General features: G+C 47.7%; 1 protein-coding gene across 1 annotated transcript; it reads right to left on the bottom strand.

Moving 5' to 3' along the window:
* Window positions 1–68: 68 nt before the first annotated feature.
* Window positions 69–17,267, bottom strand: LOC142888884 (potassium/sodium hyperpolarization-activated cyclic nucleotide-gated channel 4-like). Its single transcript, XM_076027363.1, has 8 exons — window positions 15,807–17,267; window positions 9,290–9,713; window positions 7,935–8,096; window positions 7,432–7,650; window positions 5,792–5,938; window positions 4,649–4,889; window positions 3,455–3,619; window positions 69–2,558 (listed from the first exon to the last, which is right to left on the bottom strand). Exons 1-8 carry the CDS (start codon window positions 16,493–16,495, stop codon window positions 1,033–1,035), a joined length of 3,573 nt encoding a protein of 1,190 aa, XP_075883478.1. The 5' UTR covers window positions 16,496–17,267; the 3' UTR covers window positions 69–1,032.
* Between the last annotated feature and the right edge of the window lie 2,072 nt (window positions 17,268–19,339).

Here is a 19,339-nt window from a genome sequence, read left to right as displayed (position 1 = left end):
TCGCTCGCAACTTCCAATCATCCGGTGCTTTTTTTCACAGTACCCTTTGTATATCAGTTTAAAAAAAAAAAAAAAGACGGCAACAACCCACAAACACACACAAACACACACACAGATTATTGCATATGCTGCTGATGCTGGCGCGCAACCCTTGGCTCAGGAGTCTGCCACTGGCCAGGATTGTGTCAGACAGAAATGAGTTGCCGTCGGGTTGTGCGTCTCGCCATGCGCAGTCACAGGTCAAAGGTCAACAATGTGCTGCTACAAAACCCTCCACACACACCCCAGTCGGCCATTCAAAAGTTGAATCTCACTTCCTCAGACGTTACATTCATTTCATCACTGTGATTCCGACGGTGCTCCGATCTGACGTGACCTGCTGTAGGTGTTGGGATATTGCTGGAAAACACGCTAACTTGGAAGACATGCCAAGGTTGGTTGTAGTGTTGGTGGTGGTTGCTGGAACTGTGATTGGTCGTGTCTGAAGCTGGCCAATCACACAGTCTGTCGCTTCAATAATCTCCTCGCCGCTTTGCAGCTTTGCTTTTACGCAACGTATACTTCAGAGGTGGGAAAGGACATATTGAAAAAAAAAGGGAAAAAAAAGAAAAATAACAATCATTTTTGGTTTTGTTGATAACTGGATATACAGATGCATGATGCAAGATTTTTTTTTTTTTTTAAACTGAACAGGTAAAAGCTAGAAGGTTACGCACAAAACGATGGGGATCAAACGAATACTACAAATTACAGTGTCTGATTATAATACAATACACAGAATGGTTGATATTTTTGATGAGGTGCTATGTTTACCCATCAGTAGGTTTTTAGGATTTTATAACTATATTTAAAGATGCAATATTGAGTACAAAAAAGAACCCTCACTGTCCTCTATCGTCCCTTGTCCTGGTTAAAAACTGAAACGTCGTATCGTCTGAAAAACAGCAGCACACCCTCCTCTTTCAAAACTCATGAGTGGTCCAAACAGAACCCGCGAGGACCGTCCCTACTGCAGGAGGGTGTGTCTGACTCTCACAAGTTGGACGGAAGCTTGGAATCCCTGCGCTCCGCCTCCGACATCCTGGCCGGCGATCTCACATGGGGAGAATAAACGGTGGCAGACTGGAGGTTCGGAGGATCGGGCCCTGAATGTGTCCGACTGACAGGAGTGGCTTGACCGGGGATCGGGCTCCGAGGTTTGCTGACAGCCACGGGGAAGGGGAGAGAGCCGGACGCAACGTCCGACCCTTCCGAAGAGCCGAGCGCGGGCAGGGGTTGGTCCAGAGGTCGGTCCTGGTGCAGGGAACTGTGGGAGCCTGAGATGGTCTTTATTTCCTGGGTAAACAGATCCACCGTGGACTCTGGGCTGGTCACCTGGGGAGGGCCGGCGGTCTGTGGGTGCAGAGGGCGGTGGGAGTCCACGGCAGCGGTGGGAGTGAAGGGGGGCTCGCCGTGGTGAAGAGTCTTTCGCCTGACGGGACTCCGCATGTTGGGACTGAGGACCGGCGGTGTGTAGCAGGGCGAGGCGTCAGCCGAGCCGTACTGAGCCAGCGAGGCCAGGGCCGAGTGCTCGGGGAGAACCTGGGGCAGGAACGCCGAGTGGAGGCCCGCCAGGCTGTGCTGCGCCAGGGAGGCGGCCGCCCCGCCCCCCAGCGGCAGGCCGAGGCTGCTAGAGGGCTGGCCGCCGCTACCGCCGCCCATAAAGGGCGAGTGCTGCAGGCTGAGGCCGCTGGACGTTCTGCTCACTCTATCGTGACCGAACCCCGGCATAGCGTGAGGCGACGGCTGCAGGTGGCTCAGAATGGGGCCGACCGAGCTGGAGATGAGCGGGCTGGTGGCCGAGATGGTGGGCGGCGTCGGGAATCTCCCCGCGGGCCTCCCTGGCACCCCCTGCTGGAGCAAACCCAGGGGCTGGGCGCTGTGGAAGGGCTGGGCACACAGCTGGGTGGCGCAGCTGTAGGACACTGTGGCCTGGCTGATGGGGAAGACGGAGGAGGCACCCAGGTGGGGTGACAGGTGGGGCTGGTAGGGGCCCAGCGGCTGCAGGCTGCTGGTGAAGATGGGCTGGGACATCAGGGTGGGGGAGACTCCGCCGGCGCTGAGGTGCTGTGTCCTGAGGGGGGCCAGGGTGGGCGTCTCCACCGCCAACCTGGCTCTGATGGAGGTGCTGGGGGAGGCGGAGCCTGAGGCGCAGCCGCCGGACGCCCCCACCTGGACCTTCTTCACGAGGCCGCCCGGGTCCTTCAGGGATCCCACGGCCAGGGAGTGGTGGAAGAGGATGGGGGGCAGCTGGGACTGGTGGGCCAGGGCCAGAGCCAGCGGGGTGGTGGCGGCGGCCGCCTGGAGCGGCGCCTGCACCAGCGGGGTCCAGATGATCGGGGTGGGAGAGGGAGGGGTGGGGGGTGGCAGGGTGAGGCTGGTCTGGATCAGCTGAGTGCAATGGGCCATGTCGCGGTCGTGTTGCACGATTCTTTGGATGATCTCGTTCTCCTGCAGGTTTAAAGTGCCCGAACTTTGGTGATGCTGAACTTTGTGCTGGAGGACGGAGTTCCTCTTCCCTGTTGGCGGGAGGACAAAAAACACATCGTCAAGGTACGCAGATACGACTTATGGATGAGATTATCGTTCAATCAGCGTCACGCCCTCCGTGAGTAAGAGAGAGGAATTCCATATCCATCTTTATGGACGTGTCTTTTAGTTGCAGGGAGGGGAAGTTTTCCGTGCTGAATGAATGGGATGAAAAATCGAACTTCAGTAAGTAGAACAATAAATTGATGGAAATTCATCAGTTCACCATTCAAGTTATTCATCGATGCATTTTAAACTTAAAAAGAATGAACTCGATCATCAAAATACATCCCTTATAATTATGGCAAACCTAAAACATCCCATAATACAGGACAAAAACGTTTTTGAAATGCGCTCAATAAATAAATAGATTCACTAATAATACAGTGAATTAACTCAAGTGTTCTGGTTTATATTAATTGCCTGTGTACAAGAATGTCATCGCTCTAATACACTGTTTTTCAACCACTGTGCCGCACACTAGTGAACCCTGAGATAATGTCAGGTGTGCCGTGAAAAATTAGTGAATTTCACTTAGTTGGTGTAAAAAAAAAAAAAAAAAAAAAATGTTATCATTTGTGCTTCAAATGGAACGTCGCCCTATTTTCCTCCCTCAATTCTTCCCAGGATATCAGCTTTGTGTGCATCTAAACAGGCCCAGGTTTCACATTGAGTGAGTATAAATAAATCAAGGCTCTATTGTCATTATTAGGCTAAAAAGTCATTTTAGAATATTTTTGGTTGGTGGTGTGCCATGGGATTTTTTTTTTTGAATGTAAAAAAAAATGTGCTGTGGCTCAGAAAAGGTTGAGAAACACTGCTGCAATATTCTCCCTCACCACTGCATTGAAATATTCAATTTTAAAAAAATGGAGGATGAGCCCACCGATGCGGTCCAGCCGGTCCAGAGCCACCGTCTCGAAGGCCCTCCTCATCATGGGATACTCCTCCAGCACCTCGTTGAAGTTATCCACCGACAGCGAGTAGAGGCGGCAGTAGTTGTCGGCCCGCACGCTGGCCGTCCTCCTGCCTCTGGTCAGCAGGCAGATCTCTGCACAGACAGGAAGACACACGGCCACTCCTCTCAGTGACAGCGGTACACACACACACACACACACACACACACACACACACACACACACACACACCTGGCGGCGACCCAGGAGGAATAACAAAAAAAAAGGTATTATTATGAGTGTGAGACAATAAAACATGAAAAGAGCGATGCCTCGGGAGCCCACAGATGGAGCACTTAATACAATTTCTGCAGCTTACAGTCTGTCCTGACCTCATCTGCCGTGCCAGATCAGAAAAATAAAATAATGCGCCATTAAAAAAAAAAAAAAAAAAAAACGTGGACATATTTTTCAGGACAGACATATTGAGGATATAAACAGACACGCGCACGAACACACACACACACACACACACACACACACACACACAAGCCCTTTCTCTTTCTCTTTTGTGATTGTTTGGTTTAGTTACCGTGTTGCTGTGTCTGAAAAAAATATTTTTTCATATGATCGTTCTGTATTGTAGTGTTTGCAAGGGTGTGGTTGTGAATTAAAAGTGAACATTTTTTTTTGGTTAGTTGTCAAATCACACCACTTTTTGTTGGGGGGGGGGGAGGGGCGGGGGTGGGATAAAAAAAGATTAATTCTGTATCGACATTCTGTTGTTGACATTTGCTGCTGACATTTTCGCTTTGCTGCTCAGCTGGACGCCGACAAACATGAGGCGGCGCCAACAGGAGGGACATCCAATTGAGTTCCTGTCTTTCAGCTTTAAATATGGTGTAGGCAAAAAAAAAAAAACAAACAAGGGGGGAAAACCCTGCAGATGGAATCAAAGATCACAAAGCTCTGCCGCTCTTAGTCCCGAGCGCTTTTAAGGAGATGATGTGGACATTTTTTTTATTTTTTTTTTCATTTTTACCCCCTACAGCTGTAATAGTCTGGGAAGTTAATCTGCTGAGTGCAGAAGCAAAATAAATCAAAATCATACTATCAGCACCGCTTCGCAGACAGAGATTCCAGCTGACTCACTGTGGGGTCGCCAACCTACACACACACACTACCTCCAAAATAAGAGCCGTCGGACAGCTTGGTGTCCTTGCTGTTCTTGGTCAGCACGCTGACCACGCCGTGCTGGATGAAGTACATCTTCTTGCCGATGGTTCCCTCACGGATGATGTAGTCGCCCGGCTGGAAGACCTCGAAGCGCAGCTTGGTGAGCATGGACGTGACAAAGTTGGGGTCAGCGTTGGCGAACAGAGGCATGGAGGCCACGAGCTTGCGGCAGTTGAAGTTGATGATCTCCTGCAGACGGATAAATAAATAAATAAATGAACAAACGGGTAAATAAATCTCTGACTCCAGGGTGTCAGAGATCGAGGCCACGCGGACGCCGGCGTGCGGTGCATGTGTGCACTTCAATCAGCGTAAAAGCTGGGTGGTTAGCGGTGGGCTTAGTGCCGCCCGCGCCACTAATCAGATTACACCACTATTAACGTTAGCGTGCAAAGTAAGACGGCAATATTAGATTCCCCACAAATAATGAAGCATAAACCATTTAGCCACCCTATTTAACGTACACAAACAGTGACTAAACGCTGCGCCGCCGCTCCTTGGGGGACTGTGAGGTGGCTACAGAAGGAAAAGCTATTGTTGTTGTTGTTGTTGTTAGATTTGGAATTTATCTAATTTGATTGTAAATCCTACATGTCAGTGCAGTGTGTATGCAGTGACATACTTTAAAGGCCAGATGTGACTTTTAGTGGAATCTGTCATGAAAGATAAATAACTCGAGCTGTTGTGAGCTAATTTTTGCTAATTGCTAATTGCAAGCTGACAGCAGGTCCACTTGCAAAGAGGCTGCGGGAATTTTTTTAGTTTGTTTTTTTGTTTATCACAACTGGTAGCAAAAACATGTGAGGTCAAGAGGAAGCCAGTAGTTAGCTATTTTCTCACAGTTGGATGCTACTAAATTGGGCCTGTAATCAAAACCTACTGCTTAATAACAGCGGGGGGCACTGTTGGAGGGGAAATAGGACGAGTCTATGGGCCCAGCATGCATTGGGGGTCCAGAGGATACAGTCATTAACATGCTACGTACAGGAGAGGGACCTAAAACCATTTATAGTCACAGGGCCCAAGATTTGACAGAAACCCTTAATAATCTCTTAACAATCTACGGTGTGCGTGACGACTGTGTTGCGGACCTCTCGCAGCGGCTCGTTCAGCTCCTCCAGGATGCTCTCCTCGTCGAACATCTTGCCCTGGTAGCGGTGCTCGTAGTACTCGTGGATCCTCTGGCGCATGTCGGCCGGCAGCTTGTGGAAGCTCATGTACTGCTCCACCTGTTTGTACTGCGACATGCAGAGCACACACATTTAGAGCGCTGGTCAGCAGGTGGTAAATATGCTAAAATAAAGAAGAAAAAAAGTTTTTTCTATGATGATCAGATGCCTTTTTTTCCTATTTCCTGTCTGGAAAGAGACTGGCCGCTGCTTCTTGTCAAACCTTCCTGACACTGTTTGTGGTGGTGCTTTGTTGAAGTTAATCTCATCAATCATCACTAGCACACATATATCAAAGTGATGAGCTCAGGATTTGCATTCACAAGACCTTTTGTTTTGAGTTCTAAATAGAGATTAAATTAGAACAGCAACAACAAAAAAGAATGAATATTTGAAAGAACCACTTGTGCGTATGAGAGGCAAAATGCAAAGACACGTCAAAACAAAATGAATATAATAAAGTGATTGGTGTGTTGGCTCGGCTGTGGACTATAATGTGTCTCATTATGTTAACAGTCGACTGTCAGGCCATCTGTTGAGACCTGCCCGCGGAGCGATGTGCGCGCCTCTGTCCCATCTGACAGATACAGTTGTGCGCCGCAGGCAGCGGCTAATAGCATTAGCTGGCGTGTCCTTCAGCCGCCGGCCGACTCTGCCGGCAAAATGAGGATACAGTAAGTCACCTCCTCTGTGATGGCGTTCTGTCTGTCTACATTGCAGAGCGACTCAGAGAAGTGAAACTCTTGTCACCTTGTTACCAGCATGTCACTCAGTCAGCATGACAAATCTCAGTCAACTAAAATAAGGTTTAAAAAAAAAAAAAAAAAGACAACAAAAGAGGTTCCCATTTGTTATCGTGTGTGATTCATTTGTTCTTTTTATATATCTGGATATTAAGAAGACATAGATCCTCATGAGTCACGATGACTTCCGCCTCTTCACAGGGTGTTTCAGCATCTTGCACGAAACAAAATCTTGGATTTATCTGCTTTACTCTGTTAGTCTGTATTAGATAGAAAATAGAAACATTGGCAAAAATGTTGTAAATTGTCTTCATTGGAGAAGTGACTCCACCATGTGTCTCTAGCCTGTGATTAAGCCTACAAGGTCCCATATTGTGCAAAATGTCCTTGACTAACGAAGTGTCCTAAATTATATTTCGAAAAAACATGTCCTCACGAAATTTGTTCTCAAATACGTGCAAACAGTTCTGTAAATCAGCCCTTTGTGATGTCACAGAGGGCATCGATACCTCTCCCAGTTTAGAGACGACACCTCCAGACCATTGTGTCTTTGTCCCCCTTCCAAACACGTGGAAGGTCCAACACAGAATCAGTTTTTAGCAGGAAGCTAAAAACCCATCGGAAAATGTGTGTAACGCGAGACCTTCACGTTATCCAAAGCCGTTCCCTTGAAGTGAAAGTCAACATTATTTATTATCAAGTATCATCGTTATCACATTTTTCAGAAATGTCCCTTTGTAGCTTCGAAACAAACACAAAGTTTTAGCCTCTGAGGGTAAATTCTGATGACCAAACAAACAAACAAACCAACACACACACCTTTTCCTGGTACTGCCTCCTGGACGAGTCCAGCGACTGGATGAGCGCTGTGGCATGGCCCACAAACATGGCGAAGCAGGTGGCGCCCACGATCATGCTGAGGATGGTGAGCCACACGTCGGCCATGCCGATGGGCGGGTAGAGGCCGTAGCCGATGCAGAGCATGTGACTCATGGCCTTGAACAGGGCGTAGGAGTACTGTTGACCCCAGGTGTCGTTCTGCGAGGGGGTCAGACAGTTGGAGTTGGGGGAGAGGGGATGGAACTTCATTGGCGTGAAGCTGAAGCCAGGCAAAGTTGCATCAGGTTTCTCTGGGGAAGTTGTTACAATAACAATACCTGCTAATTTTAAAGCTTCAGCGACGTTTGTTTGCTTTTCAAGGAAGCAAACCAAGGACCAAACGAATGAATATTCATATATTCCCCATATGTTACGGTAGGAAGCAGACAAGGCCGACTGACAAGTGGGGAAACACAGGCCAGAACTGTGAGCGGCCCACTTACCACCATCTTGTTCCTGGTGACCCAGCAGTCAGGAGGGAAGTCCTGCAGCATGGGAACCAGGAACTGCAGGCAGCCGTCCCAGTGGCACAGCAGCAGCATCATCCCGATCAGGTTCATGATGCGCACCATGGCGCTGGCCAGGTCGTAGGTCATGTGAAAAACCTGCGAGAGCGATGATTATCAGCATTAATGGATGAGATGCAAACAAACACGCATGCATGCATCTCTCGGCTAGAGACAATTCCACTTGTCTGTCATGCAACCGGGTGGGTGGGAGGGGGGGGATTTATGTTGTGTGCTGCAGTCTCTGTGCAGGCCAGTCGGCACGGAGAGCCTGCAAGGTTGGCCACATTGTTCTTAATCTTCTGCAGACCACCACGGGCTGAATCACTGTTGCATAATCACCCGCGGGCACGGCCACATTAATGGCCTGCGGGGTCGTTGGGCTGGAACATAAGAAAATACATCTGTCTGTTGAGTCAGTGGAGTGAGTGAGACGCAGGGGGGGGGAAGGAAACAGTGAGTTAAGTCTGCAGATTTAAACATGTAGGAGCACCTGTTTCTGCAGCGGGCAGCACCGTGGACCCTACCACCCACATCCCAACCCCCTGATAAAATGCTTGTATTTATGGAAAAAGGTCATGAGGCAGCGAGTGCTGCAAAGCAAATCTCCTTATGTGCAGCTCGTAGGTTCACTCAACAGAGCACTGTGTATCTTGTTCTTTATTTATTTATTTATTTATTTTAAAGCATGTGTGTGTGTGTGTGTGTGTGTGTGTGTGTGTCCTGCGATTAGCAGCGTGGCTGCAACATGCATTCAATTGTCCTGATGATGTTAACAAGTTCATATTTTTGCTCTCTGAGCAAGAAAACGAGCTCTTTGACTCTAAACTAGGCTCTTCACATGCATTCCATCACTATTCTTTCCCAGTTACAGTTACTATTTGTATTTAGCCAGTACTTCACTGGGGTCAAACGACAGACATTTGGCTGTCGTCAGGAAAACAAAATGGAAGAAAGGCCAATGTTCTCGTGTGTTTTGTGTGGCACTTCAAACCATGTCCTCTAGATCGTCACAGCAGATTAGGGACTGCTTGGCACTTAATGGGCACAGCACCACCACTGCATACTGTCTCACATGGTGCTGTCGTTCACTGTGGAATCACACTGTTTATATCAGAGGCCAAGACAAAAAAAACTTGCATGACACAAAGTTTTTGTCCTTGAATCTAACACGACGCAGAATCTTTTCTCAAGAAAAAAAACATTTTACAAGGATAAAAGATTTTTTTTTAAAAAGTTTCGAAACAGTTTAAATGATGAAATCTATCTTCTCCAATTTCTGCAGGACGTACCTCCTCCCACTGGTGGATGTAGCGGATGAGCCTGGAGAGGCGCAGCAGCCGCAGCAGGCTGAGGATCTTGGTGAAGCGGACGATCCGCAGCGCTCGGGCCGTCTTGTAAAAGTCCGAGTTGATGCGCGTCTCCACGATGAGGAAGATGTAATCCACGGGGATGGAGGAGACAAAGTCCACCACGAACCAGCTCTTCAGGTACTTGATCTTGATCTGCTGTGGGTCCAGGACGATCTCGGTGTTGTCCTCCTTGACGATGCCCGTCCTGAAGTTGAGCACCAGGTCCATGAGGAAGAAGGTGTCCGACACCACGTTGAAGACGATCCAGGGCGGCGTGTGCTCGTCCTTGAAGAAGGTGATGCCCACGGGGATGATGATCAGGTTTCCCACCATCAGCAGCAGCATGGTGAGGTCCCAGTAGAACCTGGAACAAACACACACACGCACACACACACATACACACACAGACAACTCATTCAACTTGAAGGTGACGGCTTCAACTTAAAATCGCGTGATGAGCTGATGGCTGGGTGACAGGACATGAAGGTGAGAAGAACTGGAGGAGGAAGCCGTGGAGGTGCAGAACTGACAGAAGAACCTTCTCAGAGATCTGTTTTGATAGTTTATGAACTGCCTTTGCTTTTTCCGAGACATTTCTCACACAATTGCAGGCTTTTGCCAATGTAGTGTGACTCAACCTGGATACCTTTTCAGTTCAGCTGAGGTTTTGTCACTGGAAAATTAAAGGGATATATTCTTTTTTAATGTTATAATTAACAGATTATAATTAAAGACAAAATATCAATAGCAAATTAAACGATTATCGTTCTTACTCATTGTCGATAATTATTTACAACGATCAAATGCACAGAAAACCTTTCCATTACTTATGTATGTGATCTGAGTAAATTGTAAAATTTTATATCAATTACGTAAGCTTTGAAGGAACAGGGACACGCTGAATATCCACAAGGGTTTGTTTGTTTGTGTCTCTGCGTGCTGAATGTGTGCCGGCATCATTTAGAGCCATTCTGGAGCTGCAGGAACTTTAAATTGAAATGAATCAATACGCAATTTGCAGCCACGGACTGTAAATGAAAAATCCAATAGCGTTGCGTTCAGGGGCGGCAAGGCGCAATGCAAATAAACGGCGTGACGCGAGAGAGAGAGAGAGAGAGAGAGAGAGAGAGAGAGAGAGAGAGAGAGAGAGAGAGAGAGAGAGAGAGAGAGCGGCGGTGTGGAGAAGCGACCACGCTTCTCTCATTCCTTCTTCTGTTAATGTGGCGACGTGCTGCAGAGGAAAACGCTTTCTTGGAGGGCATCTGAATTTCATACGAGTATATATTGATTTCTGCAAAGTAACCGAACCCTGAAGATAACAGCTGCAGGAGGCGTTGATTTGACTTTAACTTTTGGTCTGCGTAGCTGTTGGTTACAGTGAAGTTTCCAAATTGCATTTCAAAGCAGCAACACTGCGTTTTCGCTAAATATCCCAAGTTATTAGGATGAAAAAATCCTTGATACTTTATATGGAAAGGGTTTGCATCATGTGCGCATTAGAATAAAATAACTTTTTGAATTTTTTTGCAACAACTGTGATCATTTTGTCTATGACACGAAGAGATTGTTCTTCCTTTTTTCTGCAAGATTTTGCGACGACCTCATCCTTGTGTTTTACCTCAGCAGCTAATACATGTGAGCTGACACACTGGTGTTTGTTGACCTTCTGAGGTGCTCACAAGGTGAGAAACACTGCAGATTAAACACTGCTCCAGTTTTATAAAAAACAAATTAACAGTTGCTCAGCTGAGAAGCCAAAACACAACGGCAAGGCCGACATGATTTGTGTAGGGAGTCCACATAGGTACTGCAGGAGATGTGACATCTAGCAGTTCCTCAGAGTAGACGATGTCACATATCGGAATGACTGGAGTTTTTAAGTCAACAGCAAATTCTTGCAGCTATAGAGAGGCACAGAGTGGAGTCGCCGTCCTATACAAGCACAAAAACTGAAGACGATCACAACAAAAGTGCTGCTTTGAGGATTTTCTTTTCAGCAAGTATGCAGCTTTCCTCTGTTTCAGGAAGTGCTTACAACGCTGCTCGACGGCGTGACTTCAAATTTGCAAGCCGGATGTTCTTGGATTAAATTGGGGAGAACTGAGGGGAGCGAGGCGGTGGAAGGTGGTGGTGTGGGTGTGGGTGGAGGACGAAGGCCCACGAAGACGCTCTGATTCCGCCTTGTCATTAAACCGTTGCCAGAAGAGGGAAAAATTAGCCTTCACGTGTTGTCTCCCCCTAGTGGCTGGATGCAGCAGAGGCAATCGATACCTATTATTAATTGAACTTAAGCCAACGAGTCAGGGAAACGTATCTCCATCCAAACACAGGTCTTAATCTCTTTAGCTCCTCCTTGTCAAGCGGTGATACGTTTAGGTTCAGTAGCTTTAATAATCACGTTACTGTGAAGAGGTCAAGGAGGTTCCGGGGTCGATATCTGTGAGAATTCTGTCCAGGTTCTACCGCTTCCTCTCACAGCCCCATGACATGCACGGACACGCCCCCTGAGCCCACTGAGATCTTGTTGTCCGTCGCTGTGAACGTGAGCGCGAACCTGTGAGAGACCTGCTGTCGCATTCAGGGTGTAACCCCACCTTCACCCCACGTCAGCTGGGACAGAGTCCAGCCTGGAGAGGATGGTACATGGATGGATGGATGGAGGGATGGATGGATGGATGGATTGATGGATGGATGGATGGATCATGAAGATCTATGATCTATGATGGATCTATGAAGAGGGAAAAAAAAAACCCATTAGGATTCTTGTAACGCTGCGTTAGGTCATAAGAGCAAAATGCTGAATGCTTTTGTCCCCACTGCTTTGGGCTTTAGTTGGATAAAGTCGAGGGAAGTGACAACATTTGGACAAGTCACGTGTCACAGTCAAAAAACCCAGAGAGAAACAGGTTTGAAACTATGGGCAGCTTAAAGGTCCTGTGTTCTACCCAATTTCAGATGGCTCTTTTTAATCCCACACTCCAGAGGAGCAGCCCTGCGTGATTAATTTTTCCAAGAAACTTCTATAGATGCGCAGGATATTTTTGCCCTGTGCTTAGAGGCTGAGAGCAAAAGACACCTAGTCTCCTTCCAAACACGTGAACAGGGAGGCGTCTTTGCAGAACAAACACCTCTGGCCGGGGGTGTGGTCCTAACCTGGGAGAGGTTGTCTGTTCCCTTTTGTGACATCACCGAGGGCTTAGCGGTGCATTTTACCACAGATATTATTGTGTATGGAGCCGGAAATGTGGATTTTACAATATCCATTGTAGTTCACCAACTTCCTCCATCAGACCTTCACACAGGAACATTAAAAAAAAAAAAAAAGTACAGACCCGAGGGCAGGTTGGCCATTTGTTCTAATCAGCTTTCTGTTGTCCTCTGCCAAACAAAGCATTTGCATTCCTCTCTTCAGCCGCCCCGTTGTTCCTCTGCTGACACACTGGTCCTAATTGCACTTCCCCTCTCTGGCTAAATCCATCGTTATCTCCTGGGAATCCATGTCATCTCCAGAAGTCAGCTCCCATCAGCCAGATGTTGAGTAGTTAGCATTACCGCTCTGCACACGTCACTGCGCTGCAGAACACTGGAACAGCTGGAGCACAAAAAAAAAAGGTCTGCGTGGGACAGTGCATTACCGCCCCGTCGCCCCTGCAGACCATTTCATTTGCCCACGGATGCCGACAAAGAGTGACTTGGTTGGTACCTAATCTGCCGGCCGCCGTCGGAATACGGCGGAGAGCCGTGGCATGGCGGGGGCCTCCGCTGGCACACGCCGCAATCTTACACTATTTGGGTCAAAGTGCAGCCGCGCTAAAGAGTGCGGCGGCACAAAGAGCGGCGAGTTGCAAGCAAAGTGAACACAAAAAGGCTTAAAATGGTTGAAAGGAGCTTAGATCAATCAGGACAGCTGAAAAGGGGATCACATTTGTACGAGAGATACTTATCTCTCCCTGCCAGAGCACAGCTGAAGCACAGCAGCCTGCATGCAGCTCAGTGGCTTAACACACACCTGTACCGCCGCGCAGGCCAGCCAGCAATCATATTAACCAGTGTTTGTGCAGCGTGTCTGCTCCTGCTGCTGAGTCCACAGAAAAACTCGCCGGGCCGTCAGACGACTGCCGAGTGTGGAAACATCAGAAGCCCGTCCTTCCTTCCTTTCTTTCTTTCTTTCTTTCTTAACCTGGCTCCTCTCATCTTTTTTTCTTGAATGAGGCGCAAACCCATTCGATCCCTCGAACTGACGCATTGTGATGTCATAAGGGGGGCTAACAGACTCTACCCAGGTTGGTGACAACACCCATGGACAGGTGAGACTGCCTTGGTTTCTCCTCACATGTGGAAAGTCAAATAAAGCATGACTTTTAGCATGAAGCTAAAATACATTTTTTTTTGTTTGTTTTTAGCAGAAGGCTTGCAAACAGAGGGTTAAGTCAAGCCAGCTTTAAGTGGGATAATATAATATAATAGATATCTATATATATATATATACTTATATTCTCTAAGTCACTGTAACTGCCTTTAATTTGCAGATTTTTTTTTAGTTGCTTTTATTATTTATGAACTGAAAGTTCTTTTTTTTTTTAGCACTTTAACCAGATTTTCTGCTGACCAGTTTTAGTATGTCAAACGTCAGTTGCTATATTGGTCAGGTTTTATTGTTGCAACATTGTTTTACGCTGCCCCTCCTAGCCGGGTCACTCGGCAATGACAACATAAAGATTCTGGATTAGAGAGACCCGCAGAGGTTTCTCGGATAACTTGACTGATTAAAAATGGCTACAGCACTGGACAGCGGCGGTTACCTGGTTTGACACAAAAGGACATGCAGAGGTAACGCATGGCACACCACATGTTAGGGTTGGGTTGAGATGTGTGTGTGTGTGTGTGTGTGTGTGTGTGTGTGTGTGTGTGTGTGTGTGGTGGTGGTTGGGGGGTAGGGGGGGGGGTGGGGGGTGGGGGTTAAAGTTGACTGTTTGCAGGATTAGGATCAGATTCATCAGTAAGCCAAAAATGACCCAAATACAATTTAACGGTGCAAAATGCAGACACCTGTAACTTGAAATGGGATCTGCAGGGATAAAGCGCTCACCTCAGCAAGAGTCCACAGTGACCTGTCTCTCTCTCACACACACACACACACACACACACACACACACACACACAGCTCTCCCCGCCCCGTCCACTCAAGGCGCTCACGCAGGAGGTAATGACACCTCGTGCCTCATGCAGAGTTAACAGCTGGATGCCCTGATTCCAGATTTATTTTTTTTTTATTTCAATCTCTTTTCCTGTGTGTGTGTGTGTTTTCAGCCTCCCCTCCCAGTCCACACCGTCTCTGCTCCATTAGACTAATTGTACTGTAATAATCTCCACTGATGTGTGCTTCTAATATCTTCAATGGTCATGTTACCCTATTTTGATTACCCCACTTCCACTCCCATGCTGCGCTCTCTGTAATCCACTTCTCTCGCTAAATGACATATATTTAAAAAAAAAAAAAAAAAAACACAGTGTAATTCAGATGAGTGGGGGGAAAAACCCTGCAGTGAGACGCACACACACGCAAGGCCACACGCGTGTGCGCGCACACACGCTCAGACACACACATACACACGCACACACACACATACACACACACACACACACACACACCACACCAGTGTACAACTGGCCGGTGAAAATATGATGACAGTGAACCTCAAGGTTAAATGTCATTAAAATCCCTTGATGGCAGCCACGAACAGAGATGCTTTTTTAGCATGCAGCAGCATGCAAGCCAGTGTTTGATGTGCACATATGCATGGCACAGCACGGCGGCAAAACTGTGGGACTACAGCATGTCTGCGTTTGACGCACCGAAATGATGTGTGCATTACAAAAATAGAAAGGTTCGATTGTCATAAAGCCTTTTTCCAGTGTGGCTGAAACGACGCTTTGCTTTTGTGCTTTTGCAGACAGTATTGTCTGTTCCTTTTGACACATTTTGTAGTTACATTTCTATGTTGTTGCTATTGGAATAATTTGGAGCATTCAGACGCGAGAATTTCTTTTGTATTAACAGAGTTCTATCTCATGTGTGTGACTCTTTTTGACCAACCAAAACAAGGAACTATCACATGTGCTGATATATGACAGCAAATAAATGATCTAGAACTACATTTTCAAGATGTATTAACTCTGGCCTGTAGAGACTTTGGTTTGGTTTTCCAGGTCTGTATTCAGTGTGTATTGGTTAAATACACTGTTAACAGATGCAAATTGAGAATACACCATTCTGCCCTGAAATTATAACATCATTACAGCCTTGACAGACAAAACACTTCTGCTGTACCCTGGATTAGTGTCTGGGGATGAGATATGAAGATTAGAAAGGACTGTCTCACATCCCATAGTATTCCACGGCAAGATGCTGCACTTTTATATCTGCAGAAAAGCACCGCTGCTGACTGAAAATTACCTGAAATCACTGTACGGATGGATAATCCAGAAGCCTGCGGACTTGACTCGCTCCCTCTCGTGTTCCACGGCCCGCTCGCTGCCCAGCATCCGCAGGGAGAACTTGTTGACTCCTGGCTGGAGCATGGCCCCAAACTGCCGGTGCATGAAGCCGGCTTGGTACAGCCGCTCGTCCTCGGGTATGATCTGCTCGGTGCCCTCCAGCTTGATGAAACCCGACTGGTCGAAGGTGGACGCCTGGCCGCCCACGGTGCCCAGACCCCCCGCTGCCCGCTGCTGGGCCCCGGGGCCGCGCTCGCCGGGGAAAGTCTCGCTGACGCCCGCATCAGCCTCCGGGATGAGGCGCCGCTGCTCCGCCGGGTCCGAGCCGTGCGGGTGGCGGCCGGTGATGGAGGAGATGCTGCCCCTGAACAGGCGGCAGTCCCCATTCAAGTTGGTCTTCACGCTCATGTCCCCGTCCAGGTCTTCGCTCCCGGCCTCCTCGATGCTCCTGCAGCTGCTGGCTGGAGACGCGGAGGAAAGATGCTTGAGCCGGATACTTTTCCTCTTGGTGCCCTTGTCGCCGCCGCCGCCGCCGCCGCCGCCGCTGCCGCTGCCGTCCCCTCCATAGTCAGCCGCCGAGGGTCTCTGTCCGATGCTTTGCGGCAGGCTGTAGAGCCGTTTGCGCATGGAAGACTGGAATCTCTCCATGTCGGGAGGCGCGGGGATGGAGATGAGGAGAGAGAAGACGCGCGCGCTTTAAGGACGGCCGGGGGAGGCAGGGGGATGAATCATAAACCTTCAACTCAGGGCGCCGCTGGAGGCGAAAACACGGTGGCGGCGCATCCGCAGGACAGGTTGGATCTCATTTGACACTTGGGGACGAGCCTCTCTTCTTCTCCTCCTCCTCCTCGTCCCTCCGCCCTCCACCCACCCAGCCCGGGTCGAACATCGGTGGGTGCGTCAACGATGCGCGGCCGCCGCTGCTTCAGTCCGACGGCGGTTCCTGCAGGACGCGGATCCAGGTGAGGCGGCCACGGCGCGGTGCCTCACGGGAGCGCATGTGGACGCACTGGTGGCTGCTTGTGTCGGACGTGCCGGAGTGGGAGGAAGAGTGTACGCCTCCCCCCCCCCACCCCTCTCCCCTCCTCCTCCTCCCTCGACCTCCCCCCTTCCTACTCTCGCTCCTCTCTTCCTCCTTCACCACCAGCAGCAGCACCGCTGAGCTGCTTCAATGACAAAGCATGAGATCCGCCCCCCCCACCCACCTCGCCCCAAAATATCCTTCTCCCTCTGTCAGTGCAAGGTGATGACACGCACGCGAGCCGCCGCCGGCAACACATCCGGAGGTGGGGAGAATGGGCTGACCTCGCGGATCCATCAGCCAGCCATCAAGCCGCGCCAATAAACGTAAATATTGATCTGGTGGGAGGATGGGGGGGGGGGGTAATCTATCAGGTTGCCATGGCAGCCAGGTTGGCACATGTGCTCACCCCCCTCCCTCTCTGTCAGGGCAACAGGAACGGGGTGGGATGTTGTTATTGTAGGTCCATCCTTGGAGCGGATGGTTTGGAGAAAAGGTGACATGTAGGAGAACTTCATCCTCAAGCATGATGAATGAACACCGCTGGCTGAGGAGACGTCTCTTCCAGCTTCCTCACAACTGAATTTAGTGTGGAAAACTTTTTTTGTTTTCTTTTTTTGAAGTCTTGTAGTGGACTCACACGAGTCCAGGACATTGGGGAAGTTTCAAGGGTCGTTCTTCAATTATTGTTACTTAAAAATCTGAATGAATTTGATAAACCAATGGATCGTTTTCCCTCTCTCGTTTTCCTTATTGTTCATTTCAAAAGTTCCTTTCGAACATGAACATGAACTTGCTTACTTATTCTTAACTTGCATATATATATATATATATCTTTTTTTTATTATTTATTTTTCATTTTCTTGTGTGTATTTGGTTTTGTATCCTTTTTAATTCTCTTTCCTTTCTTACATGTTCGAAATAAATAAAATAAAATGAAATAAGCTCCTTAAATAATCAATGGTTTTGTAGTTTAAAATGGTCTGCCCCCTCCCCGTACCCAGCAAGTGTGATTCCAGCTTTAGCGATTGCAATATCTTATTATTATTCACTATGACTGGAGTGAATAGCTGTTACTAGAAAAATAGAAATACTGAATTTCTTGCCGACAACCATACTTTTCTCCTCAGTATGTCTGTGTCAGCCCAAAGATGACCACGTTGGAATGTTTGGATAAAATGTGTAAAACGGGCTCTTAAAGTGCCGGGCAGGCAACCAAAGTTGCATGGTCCCACGGGGGGCCAGCTGGAGGCGCTGTGTCAGCGGCATGGGAGTCATTTTCCCTGTTACAAGTCATTGAAGCATGACACTGACTTGAAAACCACCTCTGATAAGGCTGAAAAGTGACATAATACCAATATTCACTTTCAAAGAAAAATAGTATTTAAAGTATTTAAAATGTCAATTCCCATGAGAACAACACAACTGTAGGTGCAGAGGTTAACGTGGTGCGGTAAGGATGCTATTGATCAGCAGCACTGCAGCCTCGTCAACCCATTTCTCCTCATTTCATGGCTGATTACACTGAAACACTCAGGTGTCAGTCGGATCCCATAAATCCAACTGACACACAAGTTTCACTTATTGAACTTGTTGCAGAGAGGCGTTTACTCCACTTTGAGCATAGCTGGGGGGGGGGGGGGCTGTTTGTGATATTAAGTGAAATATATTATGCCTCCGTTTGACAAATGAAATTACCACAATATAATGGTCACAAAACATGAATCATCACTAACATGAGTCAAAGAGTGAAGGGTGAAAATGATTGGTGGGATCACTGTGTATCTTCTGACCGGATGCTGGCCAGTGAAAAATAACAAACTTAACACAATATCTAATCCCAATAACAATATCAAACAATATCAAATCTAATCAATTTGTTTTCCTATGATTTGTGTTGCTATCGGCACCCAAAAATTCAGTAAAGCTCAGGCTCTGTTCAATTAGCTAATGTGGCTAAACCTAAAAGCAGAACCTGAAACTTAAAACCAATCCAAAAAGTTTATTATGAAGAAGAAAAAAAACACTGGCCTTTTCAAATAATACATAAGATTATTATTCGCTACACTTCACCTGACATCTCACCACATAACTGAGACTAATCCTCAAATAAGCATCCTTCCCAAAAAAAAAAACAAAACAAAAAAGCAACATTCTGTATTTATTTAAATGGGTTCACGGGGTCACAGATGTCTCTCTTTGCTTTAACAAATGGCCTTGTTTTATTACATTTTGACTTGCAGCAGCATTTTAATCCAGAACTTCGAATGACCTCGTGCAAATCTGGTCCAGACACGGAGGCCAGTTTAAAAGGGGGGGGGGGGGGGGGTATAAATGAACTCTGCTTCATCCTGACCTGCTCCAAATTCCAACCAAATTACTCTGCAGACTTTAAGGTGGACTTCCTGCAAAATTAGAGCCCAAAATTATGCTCAGTTCTAATATTTTAGCAGTAAAACATAAAAAAAAAA

The sequence above is a fragment of the Nelusetta ayraudi genome, unplaced genomic scaffold, assembly GCF_046127955.1.
Source record: "Nelusetta ayraudi isolate G7.1 ecotype Tasmania unplaced genomic scaffold, CSIRO-AGI_Nayr_v1 ptg000020l, whole genome shotgun sequence".
Taxonomy (NCBI): Eukaryota; Metazoa; Chordata; class Actinopteri; order Tetraodontiformes; family Monacanthidae; genus Nelusetta; species Nelusetta ayraudi.
Note: the sequence above shows the minus strand (reverse complement) of the source record. Positions and strands in the feature narration are given on the sequence as shown.

Bases quoted from the DNA above. Each gene is read 5' to 3' on its own strand.
- LOC142888884 (XM_076027363.1), bottom strand. From the start codon at position 16,495: ATGGAGAGATTCCAGTCTTCCATGCGCAAACGGCTCTACAGCCTGCCG. The intron at 9,714-15,806 runs GTAATTTTCAGT...TGTTTGTTCCAG, and splicing joins CATCCGTACAGTGATTTCAG to GTTCTACTGGGACCTCACCA. The intron at 3,620-4,648 runs GTAGTGTGTGTG...CTGTCTGTGCAG, and splicing joins CGACGGCTCTTATTTTGGAG to AGATCTGCCTGCTGACCAGA.